We start from the raw sequence: 19,335 nt of genomic DNA on the forward strand, positions 1-19,335 counted from the left end.
AAAAGGAATGTCCCATGGCCCTCAAGTGTCTGGGGAAAAATGTTAACCCAAAAAAGTTCAAGTAAGGACTTTTGCAGGCAATCCCGCTTAATAAAAGGAAAAGTCGCCAGCGTTTTTTCATCTTTAATGCATTTTTGGCAGACAGAATATGATGTAAGTGACATAAGATTGAGGAAGATCTGGCTTCTTTTTAGCATTTCACCTGGTCTGAGGTGGCGAAGGCAAAAGAGGTAACAAGTTCAGTAAAAAAACGCATTTTAGTGAATTTGAAGAGCAAAGACCATTCACCTGAGCGAAAAGTCGCCTGGTGATAGAGTTTGAATGAATGCTAGTGACGGTCTCTATTGCTAGAGATTGGATTTCTGGCGTATTTTTGTTAGCGACTGCCACTTCGCCCTTTAGTTAATCTGCCCCATAGACTTGATATACTGAGTCTCATTTACTACACTCATTTGCCGTATTGCATTAACCAATCAGCTATTTGCTTTAAGCATTTTACCAACAGCAAAGTTAACTGCTGATTGGCTGCTATGGATTACTGAACATCAATCACAGGCATCATTGTTCAAATTTTCCGGCAGGATTCATCTCGTTGTGATACTTCTGTTAGGCTCTAATGAATAAAATAATTTGACTGCCGTAATTCTGACCAGAGCAACATGTTGTTTCCAGCTGAGAACACATTGACATCTTCCCTAATAGACCTGCACAAACATAAAAACAGTAGAGCAGACTGACAGAATCACCAATCTGCGGTTTGTCAGTGGGATTTGTTTTTTTTTATCATGACATATGATGAATAATGTTTGTACAGCATTAGCTTAGTAATCTCTCTCGTCTGAACCAATTCTGCTGCTTTTGGCCTTAATATAGCAAGATTTTCCCCTATGATTTTTTTTATTTTATGTGCACAGACTAAGGGCATAAAATGCCCAATGCCAGAATGGCCGACATTTATCCTGACTGAGAGTTATTTGCACTTTGCTCCTTGTTCTGTAAATAATCCCTATTGATTTATGGCAATATGTGGTACTAATTACAACTGGCAATTGTTGTTTTTAGAAAAATGGTTTTGATATTTTGAGGTATTTTCTTTTGAACATAAGGTACATGTACGTTTGTAAGGCTCATTTTTAAACATAAGAGCAACAGCAAATTACTACCCCACACTACCACCCACATTTCTTGCAGAATATTGTCATCATTGTGGGCACCCACAACTTGAGCGAGATATACCACAAGGATAGTCAAATGGGGCAATTGTCTGAGTTGTATAACAATCATGGTATGTATATATATATATTCGCAAAACGGCGAAAATTTTTCGAAATGCATTGAAGTCAATGGACGTCAAAATTATTTTTACATGCAAATTTTCATGACGCAGCGGATTTTTCTTGCGAATTTATTCACCGGCAGCGATATGCAGAGATTTGAGAATTTATTTGCCCATCACTAATATACAGGTATGAAAAAATCGTGAAAACTGACATTATAATAATGCAAATCGGAAATTGACGTCCGAGTCCAAGCTGGCGCTGGCGTTAAATCAATGGGTGTCGAATGGGTGGCGCCTGCTGAGCGACTTTTCGGACGCGCGCCCAAATTATTTTGATGCCAGGAGATTTGAGAAATGTATTCGCCGCCGCCGAAACATGGAAATTCGCCGCAAATTTGTGCCAGCCAAATTTATTCACTCATCACTAAAAATTAATCCTTATTGGAAGCAAAACCAGCCTATTGGGTTTATACAGGGGCCCTTCACTTATCTCGAGTGAAGGAATAGAGGAAAATAGAGGAAAAAACTTCGAATTTTGAATGTTTTTTTTGGCTACTTCGACCATCGAATGGGCTACTTCAACCTTTGACTACGACCTTCGACTTCGAATCGAACGATTCGAACTAAAAATTGTTCGACTATTCGACCATTCCATAGTCGAAGTACTGTCTCTTTAAAAAAAACTTCGACCCCCTAGTTCGCCACCTAAAACCTACCGAGGCCAATGTTAGCCTATGGGGAATTTCCCCATAGGCTTTCCAAGGTTTTTCTGATCGAAGGATAATCCTTCGAACGATGGATTAAAATCCTTTGAATCTTCGATCGAACGATTATTCCTTCGATCGTTCGATCGTTCGAATTGCGCTAAATCCTTTGACTTCTATATTCGAAGTTGATGGATTTCAATTCGGCAGTCGAATAACGAGGGTTAATTAACCCTCGATATTCGACCCTAGGTAAATTTGCCCCTTAATGTTTACATGATTTTCTAATAGACTTTAGTGGGCACATTTACCTAGGGTCGAATATCGAGGGTAAATAAAAATCCTTCGACTTCGATATTCGAAGTCGAAGGATTTACCGCTATTCCTACGATCGAACGATCGGAGGAATAATCGTTCGATCGAAACGATCATTCGATCCAGAAAACCACAGGTCCCAAGCATTCTGGTTAACAGGTCCCATGCCTGTATTCTAGTTTGAGCATGTCTATATGAATCAAACAAACAGCTTGGGCAAGAGAAAAATCAGTGGAAGATCTGATGGATTTTTGTAATCTTTCCACTCCACTTTTTTTTACTTCATGGTCATGTTGTGGCCAAATTTCTTGTATACGGATATACATAAAAAAATAACCCCCAGTCTTATATATCCTAAAGCTTAATTTATATTTACATATTTTCCCGGCAAAAAATATTTGGATTGCTGTGATCTTCTCAGAATGTAGTTTCATGAGAAAACAGTGACATTGTCCTTTGACCTGATCAGGTAAAAACAGGGACTTGATTAATGGGAAGTCTAAAATAGATTTAGATGTAATTATGCATTGCCACCGTCTGTCTAACTATCACTACAGGAATAAGCATTTATATTAGCCATGGAACTGGCATAAATTGCAAATAAAACAATTATTCCCCCGAAATTCTGACTGGGAGATTGCGTCCTACAATTTCTGGGCAATACAAGGCTGTTTTAAAGGAGAAGGAAAGGCTAAAATTAAGTAAGTTTTATCAGAAAGGTCTATATAAATACACCAGTAATCACTCAGAGGGGCAGATTTATCAATGGTCAAAAGTGAATTAGAGGGAATTTTCAAAGTAAAAAAAATTTGAAATTCAAAGTAAATTTTTGTATACTTCGACCATTGAATAGGATACTACAACTTCGAATTTACTTCAAATTCGATTCGAAGTAAAAATAGTTTGAATATTCGACCATTCGATAATCAAAGTACTGTCTCTTTAAAAAACTTCGACTTCAATACATCGCCAAATTAAACCTGCCGAATTGCTATGTTAGCCTAAGGGGACCTATGGGGACCTTCTACAAACTTTTTCCAAGTCTTTACACATTAAATTAAAATCGATCGATCGATGAAATCCTTCAAATAGTTCGATTCGAAGGATTTAATCGTTTGATCGAATGATTTTAATTTGATCGAACAATTGCCAAATTCGCTGAAAAAACTTCGAATTCGATTATCAACTTAGAAATTCAACCCTTGATAAATCTGCCCCTCAAAGTAATGCTGCTCTGAGTCCTCTGTCAAAAGAAACATCACATTTAGTTCCTTCTATTGTGTACTCATGGGCTTCTGTATCAGACTTCCTGTTTTCAGCTTAAACCTCCAGGCCTAGGGCTTGAGCATGCTCAGTTTGCTCCTCTCCCCTTTCCGCCACCCTCCTCCCCTCCCTGCTGTAATCTGAGCCCAGAGCTATGAGTGAGCAGAGAGAGACTCAGGCAGGAAGTGATGTCACACCAAACTAGTATGGCAGCTGCTATCCTAAACAAACAGAGAGAGCTTCTAGAGCTGTTTACTCGAGTATGGTAAAGCATTCTGCAGAATAAATATAGTGTTATAGCTTGTACTATTGTAGCTAATCTATTGGCAATAAACTGCTTTGGTAGCTTTCCTTCTCCTTTAAATAATAAACTATTATAAAAATAAAAATGAACATTCTGCACAAAAAATATAAAAATAATAATCTTGTCCTGACTAGATAGTGACTGAATGTGATCCTTCAAGTATTCTTTATAGTCTTTGGTGTAACAAAGTGACCATGGACATCTTTATATGACACTGTATCATTTTTCACTATAATGATACAAGGATGAGATGCAATTTTTATTTAATATTTCAGTTTCATTTTCTATTTTCTATTTAGTTCTCGATTGAAAAATGCTCTTCTCCTGAAGATCTCTTTTTTTTTTTTTTATTTATCACTTTTTGCACCTAGATCCACAAGTAGGCACATCATCATTTGTTGGAATAGAAATCTTTCTCTCTATCAGAATTTTCAAACAAAATCATTGTAACCCTATCCCTGTAAAGAAAATGATTCTTGGACAATTCTTGACAATAAATGCTCTGTGACTTGTGTGTGAAATGTAAAAAAAATCAAGTATTTTTAATACATCTACCCTTCTATGTAGGAATTGTTCAGCAAGGCGAGGTGAACGAGCAACTAGCTCCACATTTTTTGTCTTATTTCTCCAATAAAGAGCAAATCAGTAACATTGTACATACATTCCAGTGTGAATCATGCCTAAACATCTGTCTGATTTAATCGTGACTCCCTCCATATGTTGTAAAAAAAATGTATTTATTATTCCCTTAATTTGAAAAAAAATAAATTATGTGAAGAATGCAGAAACGGAAATAAATATATAAAGAGTGCTATTTTGTATATGAGATTCCTACTGTAGTATTTATTACAATCAGTAAAACAAAAATGTATTTGTATTTGTTATTTATCTGTTATGTTATGTAAAAAATTTTTACACATTAGTACAGGTATGGGATCCCATACCTCTGGAACCCTGTTATCCAGAAAGCTCCGAATTATGGATAGGCCATCTCCCATAGACTCCATTTTATCCAAATAATCCAAATTTTAAAAAATGATTTCCTTTTTCTCTGTAATAATAAAACAGTAACTTGTACTGGATCCAAACTAAGATATAATTAATCCTTTTTGGAAGCAAAACCAGCCTATTTGGTTTATTTAGGGGCCGATTCACTAACTTCGAGTGAAGGATTCGAAGGTAAAAAACGTCGAATTTCGAAGGTTTTTTTGGGCTACTTCGACCATCGAATGGGCTACTTCGACCTTCGACTACGACTTCGAATCGAACTATTCGAAGTAAAAATCGTTCGACTATTCAACCATTCGATAGTCGAAGTACTGTCTCTTTAAGAAAAACTTTGACCCCCTAGTTCGCCATCTAAAAGCTACCGAAGTCAATGTTAGCCTATGGGGAAGGTCCCCATAGGCTTGGCTAACTTTTTTTGATCGAAGGATATTCCTTCAATCGTTGGATTAAAATCCTTCGAATCGTTCGATTCAAAGGATTTTATCGTTCGATCGAAGGAATTATCCTTCCATCGTTCGATCAAATTATCTGCGCTAAATCCTTCTACTTCGATATTCGAAGTCGAAGGATTTTAATTCCTAGTCGAATATCGAGGGTTAATTAACCCTCGATATTCGACCCTTAGTGAATCGGCCCCTTAATGTTCTAGTAGACTTAAGGTATGAAGATCCAGGTTACAGATAGATCCCTTATCTGGAAAACCCCAGGTCCCGAGCATTCTGGATAACAGGTCACATACCTGTACAATGTGTTGTTTTATTATTAGTAAAAGGGTATCTATGGGAGACAGCTTGGATGGGTGAATACATTTGCGTGACACAAATTCGCAGCGAATTTCCGAGTTTCACCGCCGGTGAATAAATATGCAAAATTCACACGAAAATTCGCCGGCCTTAAAAAATTTTGATTGACTCACGTCAAAATCGACACGTGTCAACATTATTCGGACACCCATTGACTTTAATGCGCCGTCAAAATTGACGTGAGCTGCAATTTTTGAGTTTCACTAATTTTGCTTTGTTTAGCGAATTTCACTGGAAATTCCCAAAATTTTTGGCGAACCGAAAGTGGAGAAATTCGCCCATCACTAGAGACAGCCTTTCCGTAATTCTGAGCTTTCTGTTTTCTAGATAATGGATCCGATACCTGTATAAATAAATAAAATATATCTAAATATCATATTGCTTGTGGCTTAAGTATCTATTTATTTTCTTCTCTTCAAGTCTTTGTCTGTTTATTCATTTCTTATCAATGTGAGGTGAAATCCAATGATATTCACACAAAAAGCAAAAGATCTCAGTGTGAGTCTAGACATTCTTCTGACACTAAACTATGTGAATTTGCCGCATAACAACCGCCATTTCCCTGAAAAATCCACGTGACGGTAATAGATTTGGCAAGGTGTAAGATGATGACCATAGTGCTTTATAGCCTTTTAAGTATGTTTGCAGGTTTCAGGTTTTTATCTTGCTCTGATGATGTGTTGAATGACTGTTTATGAAATCAGCATGCATTGCAGACCTCCAGCAAAAAAAAAAGAAAAAAATTGTTTATGTTATGGGACAGAATACAATTATTTAAATCTAATCTGCTCCAGATTCAACAGATAATTAATATTTTTTCTTAGTAGACTGCACTGTTAACAGCTGGTTTTAATTCTTCCTGAAGAAATAATTTGGGAAGAAGTTCAGATTTAGGCATGTCTGGCAGGCGTCCGATTAAAATGCATAGTGTATCACAACAAAGGGAAAGAGAAACGTGTCTACAAAATAAATATCCTACTTCTTCATCTACTTAAGTCTAATAGAAGCTTAGTTTGTTTTAATCTGTTGCTTGACACAGTTAACTACCCAAGGCTAAATCATTGATGAGATGGGGGTGGTTTATTATTACTATTATATTTATATGTTTTATACACACATTTCCTTGGCATGTGAGAGATAATTTAATTAGTGGTTTAGAAACAATAAGAAAAAAAAGTCTAATAAAGATACACAATAACCACAGTAGTGCACTTGTAGGGGGTTATTTACTAAACTCTGAATGCAATAATTAAGAAAAATGTGTGATTTTTTTAAAATAAAATCAGACATTTATATACGTATATATATATATATATATATATATATATATATATATATATATATATATATATATATATATATATATATATATATATATATATTATACCCCGAGGATGGAAAAGTCTGAATCATAAAATCCAGTATCTCCAGTATCAGACCTGTCGAGGTTGCATATAAGTCAATGGGAGAAGTCCCAATTAGTGATGGGCGAATTTGCGTCGTTTTGCTTTGCCAAAAATTTGCGAATTTCCAGCGAAGTTATCGAAATGGCGAAAAATTCGCGAAACGGCACCGGCGCCAAAAAAACTAGACGTTTTTTGACGCCGGTGGGCGTTTTTGACGCCAGCGTCCGTTTTTTATGGACGCGGCGACTTTTTTTTGACACCGGCAAATTTTTACCAGCGAATTTTTGCGGCCGTTTCGGAATTTATTCGCCGGTGGCGAATCGCGCCAATTCGCCGCAAATCCACGCCTGGCGAATAAATTCGCCCATCACTAGTCCCAATGATTTTTATGTTGTGCGCTGGGTTTCGTGCAATACCCCGAAGTTTTAAAAGTTTTCGGGCAAAAAAACATAAGAATTCTTAGTTTTCGGGTGAAAAATCTGAAAAAATTGTGAAAATCTGATTTTTTTCCTGCAAGCAAATTTTCAGTAAAAAACCCGAACAGATTTGATCGGAGTTTGCAGCAGGAAATGTTAAGTATTGACAACAACACTCCCTACTCATATTCTCACCTAATAAATGATACAGTACGTACCTACAGGTGATTGCCAGTAATCTCAGGGCTTGAGAACTTTTCATGTTCAAAGGCAACGTTTGACCCCCCATACAAGTTTCTCCCGAGTCTTATCTGTTAGTTGTGAGGAAGACATCTGAAACACTTTAATTTATATAACATTCAAAGGAGAATTACTTAAGGCAGGTGTTGTAAAAAAAAAGGAACTTGAAACAGATTTGAGGAGCTGCCGTTAAGGTGATTTGGCTTTTGAAGCAGTGCACCTGAATTTAGATTTGGGGGGGGGGTAGTTCAGACATATAATATGTCCTGCTTCCTTACACCTGACAGACCTACTTCCCGTTTAGGTTTTATGACCTTATAGCAGATCTCAGGGGAAAAAAACATTCACTGTCTCCAGCTCCAACCTCTAATATATTTATGTCAAATACATTTTAGGGATTTATTATACCCGAGGACGGAAAAAGTTAGAATCCGAAAATCCGGCATTTCAGACCTGCCGAGGTTGTATATAAGTCAATGGGAGAGGTCCTGAAGAAATCCTGATCTGCACTGGGTGTCGTCCAATAATCTAAAGATTTTGGGGGTTATTTATCAAATTCTAATCAAACAAATAAGTTATGCTTTCAAAGTTGGCTACAGGGGGTCAACATCTTGTAACTTTGTTAAACATCTTTGCAAGACTAAGACTGTGCACATGCTCATTGTAGTCTGGGCTGCTTAGGGATCGTCATAAACAAAGCTGCTTGAGTTTTGCATGGCTGGGAAGTAAAGCGGGGGCTCCCCCTGCTGTTCATAAGTATGATTGTTTCCCTGCAGAGCAGTTAGGGAAAGTCTGGCAATTCCTATTCACAGCAGTAAATGAAGAGAGAATTTCACTGCATACGGTCAGGTTTCTTATAAAAACTGTACACATTTTTTAATTAAAGTATATTGGAGATAGGTTTCTTTTTCATTAAAGAAAGTAAAAATGGGATTTTATTTTTTTGCCTTTACATGCCCTTTTATGAAATGTTCTTCCTCTTATTGGCAATATCATAGGCATAAAGAACTATTCCCTTTATTCTATTTATTCCCTTCCTTCTATGCCTCCCACCTATATTGGTACTATATATTGGTAAAAGATTTGCTTGTTTGGCGACTTTTCCAAAAAGAGTCGATTTTTACACGTATGGCCAGTAGGGATGGAGGAATTTGACCCGTTTTGTTTCGCCAAAAATTCGCCGCCGGCGAAATGTCGCAGACGCCCATTAAAGTCTATGGGCGTCAACAAAATTTTGTTGTGCGTATTTTTTGACGCATGCCGCCATAAAAAGTCTATGGGCATCATTTCTTCGTCGAAACGAGGCGAAAAAATTCACCCATCCCTAATGGGCAGTTTTAATTGGATGGCACCCACAATCATTCACACAAGAATTGTAACCGTGGCAAATATACCAATGTGACCAGTGTAACCTTCCCTTCCTTCTATGCCTTCCACCTGACACAGTCCATATGCTGTCAAATTCATAAATGGAAGTGCATATACCATATGTAATATTCTAATGCATATTAAGTACATCAAGCATTATCAGGATCAAAACGCTCTATTTATAGTAAATAATCACATTAAAATATTGGGAAGGATGGGAATTTGAAGCATGCAGGACCACCGTACAATATAAATTCACTTGCATGAAAATAAAGATGTTCCCCTCATTAATAATAATAAGTCAAAAGAATGTATTATTGTTCCATCTTAGTTATAGAAATAAGGGTAAAGCTATAGATCAGTTTTTAAAACAAAATATTGTAGCTATTAATTCAAGGAAACATGGGAGGAAAAAATATATACTTCTTTAAACTTTTAATTTGTCAAATCACTTCCTGTTACAGATAATGGTAGTAGCCGGGAATAGACATCATCTCCTCGAAACACAAACCTTTGTATGACTCACACACTATAAACATCTGCTATAAAGCCTCTAGTTCCCATTATATAAAAAAAAGGAAAACATTTAGAAATACCGACTATTTTATGGTGCATGGGATTGGAGGGCATCACAGAATGGCTCATTGAATATGATAGGAAACACAGAGAGCATAGTCCTATAATCAAACCCAGGAGCTACTTATGGGAGAACATCACACACCAAGGGGCAGATTTATTAAAGACAAATACTAGATTCCTCTGCACTCAACCCATTATCAATATATTTAAGACAGAGACATTTTGTGCATACTGCTACTGAAAAATGCCTTACCCTTTAAACAAAACAGGGATTGTTTGTCCATATATTGCAATATATTTAAGATGGCCAACTACGTCAAAGTCATCCCATATCTGGCCAGTCCTATGCTCAATTTTCATTTGATTCATTAAGAATTCTATGGTTTCATTATACGTTTTATAAAAGGGACGAACACGTTTTACCTGCAACTTACTAGCTGCTTTCAAAGTAAAACTCCCAAACTTGGCTGCCCTTTTATTAGACACCACTCCAATATATCTCCAATATACTTTAATTAAAAAATGTGTACCGTTTTTACAAGAAACCTGACTGTATGCAGTGAAGTTCTCCCTTCATTTACTGCTGTGGGTAGGAATTGTCAGATGGTCCCTAACTGCTGAGCAGGGAAAAAATCATACTTATGGACAGCAGGGGGAGCCCCGCCTTACTTCCCAGCCATGCAGAACTAAATCAGCATTGTTTATGATGATCCCTAAGCAGCCCAGACCACACTGAGCATGTGCACAGTCTTAGTCTTGCAAAGTTACAAGATGGTGACCCCCTGTAGCCAACTTTGAAAGCATAAATTATTTGTTTGATTAGGCTTGTGGTGCAGTAAGTTCATGTTTATATTAAGTATACAAAATACAGCATTTCTTGCCTTATTCTATTTTAGACTTTACATGCCCTTTAAGGGTCGAACTAAAAATTCAAATTCGAATTTTCAATTTTTTTTATGGTCAAAACTCTCAAATTCGAATTGTGCATTATCCAAACTCGATTTGAGTTTTAATTTGAATTACAATTTTGAGATTTATCATACCCTTTAAGAACTCAAATTAGACTATTCACCACCTAAAACCTGCCGAGTTCATGTTTAAATCAATGGGAGTTGTCCAGGCATCAATTTGGACACTAGCCTTCCTGAAATTCTAGTTTTTTTGGAGAAAAAACTTAAATCGAGTTTAGTCGAAATAGATTTAAATCCGATTTGGGTTTTCAAGTCGGTAAAAATCGTCCCAGTTTTACATATTAGTTTGTTTTTATAAATAACCCCTCCAGTCGAATTAAGAGTATATTTGAATTTAATAGAGTTTTAAAAGACTTACATGACTTACATGAATTCGAAATTTGACCTTTAATAAATGTGCCTCTGCGAATCGCAGGGTGTTATTTATTAAAAAGCAAACTTTTCTAGTCGAGTTTTAAAGGGGAAGAAACTCGAATTTTTAAAGAAAAATCTAAAATTTGAATAATTTGAATCTGAAATTATTCCAAAGAGTCTGAGTCTGATGAAGTGGGCACGAAACGCGTTAGATTTATACACCCACTGTTACAATGTAATCTGAATGTGCGTCTGAGTAAAGCCGGGTTGTTACTAAAGATGCCGGACTCCGATACTTTGATCAGTTATTCAGGAGTTGATGAAAAATAACAAGCTTCAGATTTCTTAAAACATTACTATAAAACAACATTACCACAACACCAAAAAAGACCAAAACTTATTTTTGGAATAGTTTAGGAATATTTGTGTGTATACTTCGAGTGAAGGATTCGAAGTAAAATAACTTCAAATTTCGAAGTGTTTTTTGGGCTACTTCGACCATCGAATGGGCTACTACGACCTTCGACTACGACTTCGAATCGAAGGATTCGAACTAAAAATCGTTCGACTATTCGACCATTCGATAGTCAAAGTACTGTCTCTTTAAGAAAAAACTTCGACCCCCCTAGTTCGCCATCTAAAAGCTACCAAACTCAATGTTAGCCTATGGGGAAGGTCCCCATAAGCTTTCCTAAGTTTTTTTGATCGAAGGATATTCCTTCGATCGTTGGATTAAAATCCTTCGAATCGTTCGATTCAAAGGATTTTATCGTTCGATCGAAGGAATAATCCTTCGATCGTTCGATCGTGCTATTTGCGCTAAAATCCTTCGACTTCGATATTCGAAGTCGAAGGATTTTAATTCCCAGTCGAATATCGAGGGTTAATTAACTCTCGATATCCGACCCTTTGTGAATCGGCCCCTATGTGTGTGATTCCATGGTTGTTTGTGTCGCATAACTAGTTTGGTTTCTGAAAACAGAACCATCTTCCGCTGTTACCAAAAATATGTATGCAAAATTTGCTTTAGGGTTTTACAAAACTGTTCACTTTTCCTCTCGTTTCCAACACTCAAATCACAATAAATTTGATGCAGGTGTCAGCTACACAAAAAGGAAATATTAAATGTCATGTGGAAAATCAAAATATTTCTATTTCTAAACAACAGACGAAAAAGAAACAACTTTCTATCATAAATGTTCTGCCATTTTAAATAGTTCAGTGCTACCCCACACACTGCAGTTTTTCCGGCTGGCGCAGTAAAAAACAATTCCAGAAAATAACAAAAAAAAAATGTAGTTTCCTATTGTAAAGGAGTAAAGGAAGACATTTCATCCATCAGATACTGTAACTGCCGAATGTCCACATCTCTTTCTGATAAACTGCTTAGTTTTCCCTTAAATCTTAAATATTTCACAAATATGACTTTGTCTGTACTTTAACGATGTGTAAAATTCCACGCAAAGCCATTTTCGTCAGTTTTTCCAATAGCCAATACAACCTTGTTCTTACTTTTACGATTGCTTTTAAAATATGTGGTTACAGAACATGATTTGTGGAGCACCTGCACATATTACACAGCAATAGCTGCCGGCATCATTATTTTAGTAATAACTGCTAAAATTCGCTGAAGTTGACCTTTAGAAATGCGCCCATTGGTTGTAAACATATCTAAATGTGTCTGAATTTATATAGGAATTATTCTGAGAGGCAAAACATAATAATTAGTCCTTTTAGTGCCTTCATTTAGATGTTTTTCAACGTGTACCCCCTCCTTCTCCTCCACAAAAACCATCTGCCTGAAATAAAGTAGACGACTAAGCTACTTGCTTATATATTTGTACCCTCAAGTGCTTTTTACCTGACCCTTCTTACATCCCACATATTGTTGCCCTCAATTTTTATTTTAATCCACCAGTTTATCATTAACATGTCAACCCATCCAAGTCTGCCATATTTATGCACCTGGTTTGGGCAGAGAAAGGGGCATATGTAGAACATGACAGGGCATCTATTTAAGACCACTACTTACCAAGTATGTATGGGACCCTTATGCAGCAAAGCCTTGGAACATGAAGCTTGTTGAAAATGTGGTTTCCCTAGTTGATAATTGATAGCGCCACATTAAAAATTATTTTAACATAGCACTAACCAATCCAATGGGAGAAGACATAAGATAATTCACTTGCTTTGGATCAGATTGTGGCAGCTTTGGGTTTTGAGCCTGCCTGCGACGAATAAATTTGCAAAATTGCAGCGAAAATTCCGCCGCTGCCGACAATTAAAGGTGAACATTGACTTTAATGCACGTCAAAGTGGCGCCGTGTCGGAATTGTTGCTGGCATCGGAATTGCAAAATTCTTTTGTCGTTTTGCGAATATCGTGGGAAATTCGCAAATTTTCCAGCTAAGCGAAACGGAAGAAATTCGCCCATCACTAACCAGGATGCTGCCTAAGGCAGGGATAGGCAACCCGCAGCTCCGGAGCCTCATGCGGCTCTTCATCCTGCTTGCTGCGGCTCGGTCTTGCGGCTTTGCCTATCACGTCGTCTGTACAACCCTCACACCTACTGGCGGCTTCTTGAGTGTGCGACCGCGGTAAGCTAACTGTTAGCTTAGAAAGCCGCCAGCAGGTTCAAGGACTGTATAGACGTCTCAGGAGTGACAGGCAAGACCGAGCCGCAGCAAGATGATTCACCATAGTCCTTACTGCGGTCACACACTCAAGAGAGAAGCCTCCAGGGTCCAGCTGCAATGGGTGCGAGGGTTATAGACGTGAATGTGACGCATATTTTAATGACATCTCGCCTTTAAGCAGATGAGGACGCTAGCATTTAATAGGGCTGTTCAGTGTTTAATTTATTTCAAAGTAGGCCTACACATGCACACTGCACTTCTGTTTGTTGTATTCTGTAACAGTTAAAATTAAAAAAAAGATTAAAACTTTTAAAAGTTTATAAGCTGTGTTATGTTTTGCGGCTGCAGACTATTTTTCTTTAGTGGAAAAAGGGGCAAAATGGCACTTTTGATGACCCCTGGCCTAAGGGGTCCAATACATGTATTTTTTTTATCACCTACAGTAAATATATTTATCACAATTCTGTACGGTAGGTCATGTTTTATTGTCCATCATAATATGTGGGTTTGAGAACTGTATGCAGATATATGCAGATCCAAGTACAACCTAGTCATGAAGCAAACCTCACAATGTACAAAAAACTTACTTTCTTTGAGTTACTTTGTTCTAACTTAGAAACACATGTGATATGAATTCAGTACATTGCCATTTAACAAGTTTCATTAGGTCAATTTTATAAGTGTCATAGGGTCATTGTGATATTGAGTAATCATGGCCATTGGAAACACATTTTCTATCCCAGAATGTACTCTTTTATGCTTGAAGGACCTACACTGCCAAATCAGTTGCTACTAGGGTGGATAACACTAAGGGTCAGATTTATCAAGGGTCGAAGTGAATTCAAAGGAATTTTCAAAGTAAAAAAATTCGAAATTCGAAGTAATTTTTTGGATACTTCGACCATCGAATAGGATACTACGACTTCGACTTTGACTTCGAATTCGATTCGAAGTAAAAAAGTTTCAATATTCAACCATTTGATAATCGAAGTACTGTCTCTTTAAAAAAACTTCGACTTCAATACTTCGCCAAATTAAACCTGCCGAAGTGCTATGTTAGCCTATGGGGACATTCTAGAGAAGTTTTTTGAAGTAGAAGAAAAAAAGTTCGATCGATCGCTGAAATCCTTCTTATTTTAATTCAACCGTAAATGGACAAATTCAATGAAAAAAAACTTCGACTTCGATATTCGAAGTGGAAGTAATTCAATTCGATGGTTGAATTTCGAAGTATTTTCAACTTCGAAATTCGACCCTTGATAAATCTGCCCCTAATACACAGAAGTGGCCATTTAGAGTAGTTTGCTTCAGAATCATGTCTTTGTGCTGTTTTTCCAGTACAGGTATAGGATCCCTTATCCGGAAACCCGATATCCAGAAAGCTCCAAATTACGTAATGGCTGTCTCCCATAGACTCCATTTTATCCAAATAATCCAATTTTTTAAAAATGATTTCCTTTTTCTCTGTAATAATAAAACAGTAGCTTGTACTTGATCTCAACTAAGATATAATTAATCCTTATTGGAAGCAAAACCAGCCTATTGGGTTTATTTAGGGGCCGATTCACTAACTTCGAGTGAAGGATTCGAAGTAAAAAAACTTAGAATTTTTGTGCTCTCGACTATTGAATTGGCGTAAATTCGCCTGAGTAGAATGATTCAAATAGATCGAGCGCAAAAACGCTGCGACTATTCGCCATTCGACAGTCGAAGTACTGGATCGAGCGCAAAAACGCTGCGACTATTCGCCCATTCGATAGTCTAAGTACTGTCTCTTTTAAAAATACTTCGACTGCCTACTTCGCCACCTAAAACCTTCCGAATTGCTTTAAAAGCCTATGGGAAAGTCCCATTGGCTTGTTTTCCAAGTTTTTGATCGAATAAAAAGGCATTCGATCGAATCAAAATCCTTCGATCGAATCTTCGATCGAGCGCCTATTCGCCTGGCGAATATTCGCCGATTCGACTATTCGCCAGCGCGTAAATTCGCCCGATTTGCCTATTCGATTCTATTCGATTCTATTCTCCAGTCGAATTTCAAGGGATTTAACCCCTCGAAATTCGACCCTTGATGAATTTGCCCCTTAATGTTTAAATGAATTTCTAGTAGACTTAAGGCATGAAGACCCGAATTACAGAAAGATCCATTAGCATTCTGGATAACAGGTCCCATACCTGTATCAAAAACCCCATTATCTCCCAGAAACTATTTTTTTATTTAAAGAAGAAAAAATTAGATAACCATGCTAGAACATACAGATATTTTTATTTTGTCATCTTAAAATGTGTAAAATTGGAATGTACTGAATGCGTAGGGATTTTCAGCATGCATTTGCCATGTGTTTCTAGTTTATAATAAATGAATTCCACAAAAATATGTTAATTGTACAGTGTACTGCTGCATGAGGTTTGCTTCACGACTAGGTAGTGCTTGGATCTCGGATTTTATATCATAGTTTTAGGATTGTGTCTTCAGACACTCCCCAATAATGTCAAGATATATTGAGTTGCAGGTCAATTAAGTATAATTAATAATAGTTAATTATGTAGCACCATAGACAAAGTTTGCCAAGTTCAGTAACCAATTAACAGTAAGCATAATGAAATGAATGAATAAATGAAAGTATTTGATTGGCTTGTTACTAAAATAATTTTTTAGTGGCCGAAATCTCAGGTTTGTAAATTAAATAAAAAACTTTATTTTTGTTTGCACAAGACCCGTTGAGTGTTGCACTTCACTGGACAATAAAATATTTTTTTATATATATTTAAAGACGTAAATATCGACTCTTTTTATTTCCACCTTAGGTATACTGGAGATAACATCTGTGGACGTGGGGGTTGTGGCAGTGAAAGCCATTAACAGCAATTATTACTTAGCCATGAATAGGAGAGGAAAGATCTACGGTTCGGTAAGTAACCATTCAAACCAGGTCCTGGCAATTCTAGGTATTCTTTTCCAGCTCATTTGCAAATGGCCAGGGTACACATCCAGTATCACTGTGACAATTTCAAATATTACTCAGTTTAGGCCATATGTATCAGCCTCTGCATGTATATATGCTCTAAGAAAAAAAGTTTGCCCTTAAAGGGCATGTAAAGGCAAAAAAATAAAATCCCATTTTTACTTTCTTTAATATATTTTAATTAAAAAATATGTACCGTTTTTATAAGAAACCTCACTGTATGCAGTGAATTTCTCCCTTCATTTACTGCTGTGTATAGGAATTGTCAGATGGTCCCTAACTGCTGAGCAAGGAAACAATCATACTTATTAACAGCAGGGGGAGCCCCCACCTTACTTCCCAGCCATGCAGAACTCAAGCAGCTTTGTTTATAACGATCCCTAACCAGCCCAGACCACACTGAGCATGTGCACAGTCTTAGTCTTGCAGAGATGTTTAACAAAGTTACAAGATGGTGACCCCCTGTAGCCAACTTTGAAAGCATAAATTATTTGTTTGATTAGGCTTGTGGTGCAGTAAGTTCATGTTTACATTTAGTATACAAAATACATTTCTAGCCTTATTCGATTTTAGACTTTACATGCCCTTTAATTAATAAATCGGTTTGTTGATAATCACAAAAATATCTATAATGCTCATTGGTCTGAAAGATTTACCGACTCAAGTCATTCCAGGAGGCTGGAACTGGAAATGAACTTGCATTTTCACGTATGGTCTGATCTGCCAATGTTTCCCTAGGTAAATATTAGATAGAAGTTAGTAAATAGCTTTAATAAATGAGCCTCTCTATCCAGTGTTGCATTGTATAGAATGACAGAGGGTCATATATTTATATAGACATATTATAAAGATTTTATATAGGGGAGCACAAGATACTAGGGCTTAATACAGGCATTTTTTTCTCAATAAGGAAGAAAGGGGCACTGATGCTATTAAAAATGTAGGTGGTAAATAAAAAAGTCCATTTAACCATGAAGATGTTTTCAACCTTCACAAATTTTGAGCGATTTGGGGTGTTTGACGCAGGTTTTTCCCTTGAAAACTTGATACGTTTGAGTATTTTGAGTGGCAATTCGATAAAGTTGTAGGATTTGAATTAAAATTCTAATATTTTGATTTTTTTTTTCAAACTTGAAAAAAAGATTGTAGTTATATTTTTATTATATATAATTTTTTTTACCTGAAATATTAGTTAATAAGCTCAATTCAGAAATGGGGGGTAAGACCAGTTTGTTTCTGGTAAACTATGAGTAAATTGCGTTTTATTAAATAACCCTCTTAATAATTCACATGGTTTTACACTATGGGAGTGCACCCCTCTTCTGTATTTATATTCTTTTCTCAATTACTTTAGGCATTCCTTCCTTCATTCTATATACAGTTGATAATACTTAAGGAGAAAAAATATCCGAAAGTAATGAAACAATTTTTCACAATATTCTCCAAAATATGATCTTCTTGTATAAGCATTGGAGTGTTTAATATGGGAACGGAACCCTTTCAATGCTAAAATTAGACCACACATCTGTATAATTGACCTGCTTTTGTTGGTTTATGAAGCGCTGAAGTTACACAGACATTTCAACTCACCTGAATTTTTCAGAAGTCACCTTGACTCACCCCCCTTACCCAGTCACCTGCAGTTATAGACCATTCACCTGCTCCCTGTAATTTGTTACCGAATTTCAGTTGTTGGAGGGAGAGCAATTATGGGCATGACCTGGGTGAAACATTGGTGTTGCCTTGGCAGGAGGTGAAGCAGGTGAGGCCCTTCAGATGCTGGTTGACATCTGGTTTTAGTTTGAAACACCTCAACTGTTCCAAGAAGTCTGTAATATATTTTTAATCAGTGAGTAGTAGCATATTTTTGCTGAATGTTTAGTTAGATTTTATTTTGCAATTACTTTCCTTTTTTTCTAACAGTTGTTTATATTTTCCGCAGAAAGTATTCAATATTGATTGCAAGCTGAAAGAGAGAATAGAGGAGAATGGCTACAACACCTATGCATCACATAACTGGAAGAACAACGAGAGACAAATGTTTGTGGCCTTAAATGGTAAAGGGGTTCCAAAGAGAGGACCAAAAACAAGACGGAAAAATACTTCGGCTCATTTTCTTCCAATTGTTGTATAACCTCAAATGAAGGAATTGACACATTTCTGTATTAAATAAGTACTTTCTTCATCCATAATGTGTACTCACCTCCTTATTTCATTCTAATGGGGAGGTCCAAGATGGATAATGTACGCACATTTGGATTTTAGAAGGACACTTTTTTTATTGACTTTGTGGTGACTGTGGCCAGATTGAGAAGGAAAGCAGCCAGTACCTGTGTCACATAGAATTATATTTGTACAGTCCGATTTTAAGGATAAAAGACAATCAAATTATCTACTGGGAAAGTTATTTATGGATTACTTTATTCAAATCAAAGACTTTCATCGCTCATTCACTTCCAACGATCCCAATGAGCAGGGAGCCATGTAAGAATTTACTGGAAGCACTTGGGTCAAAAGTATTGATGATGTATTTTTCTGAAGAGTCAACGTGAAGAATGGTTAGGATTAAGAAATATAAATGTATTAAAACTGTTCTAACAAAAATGAATATTATGGTATGCCTGTGTACTTTTACCTTCATCTCTTTCTGTTTCTTTGTAAGTTATTTATTTAATAGAATGTTTGATACCTGTCTTCTGTGTTTGAATTGTTTGTCTTAAATT

General features: G+C 36.6%; 1 protein-coding gene across 1 annotated transcript in view; it reads left to right on the forward strand.

Annotated features, from left to right (window-relative positions):
- Positions 1-19,076, forward strand: part of fgf10.S (fibroblast growth factor 10 S homeolog) — a 79,229-nt gene extending 60,153 nt beyond the window's left edge. The window contains 2 exon segments of the mRNA NM_001137566.1: positions 16,455-16,558; positions 18,555-19,076. Of these exon segments, the coding sequence (NP_001131038.1) occupies positions 16,455-16,558; positions 18,555-18,746 (296 nt within the window). The 3' untranslated portion in view covers positions 18,747-19,076.
- The last annotated feature ends 259 nt before the right edge of the window (positions 19,077-19,335 follow it).

The sequence above is a fragment of the Xenopus laevis genome, chromosome 1S, assembly GCF_017654675.1.
Source record: "Xenopus laevis strain J_2021 chromosome 1S, Xenopus_laevis_v10.1, whole genome shotgun sequence".
Lineage (NCBI taxonomy): Eukaryota > Metazoa > Chordata > Amphibia > Anura > Pipidae > Xenopus > Xenopus laevis.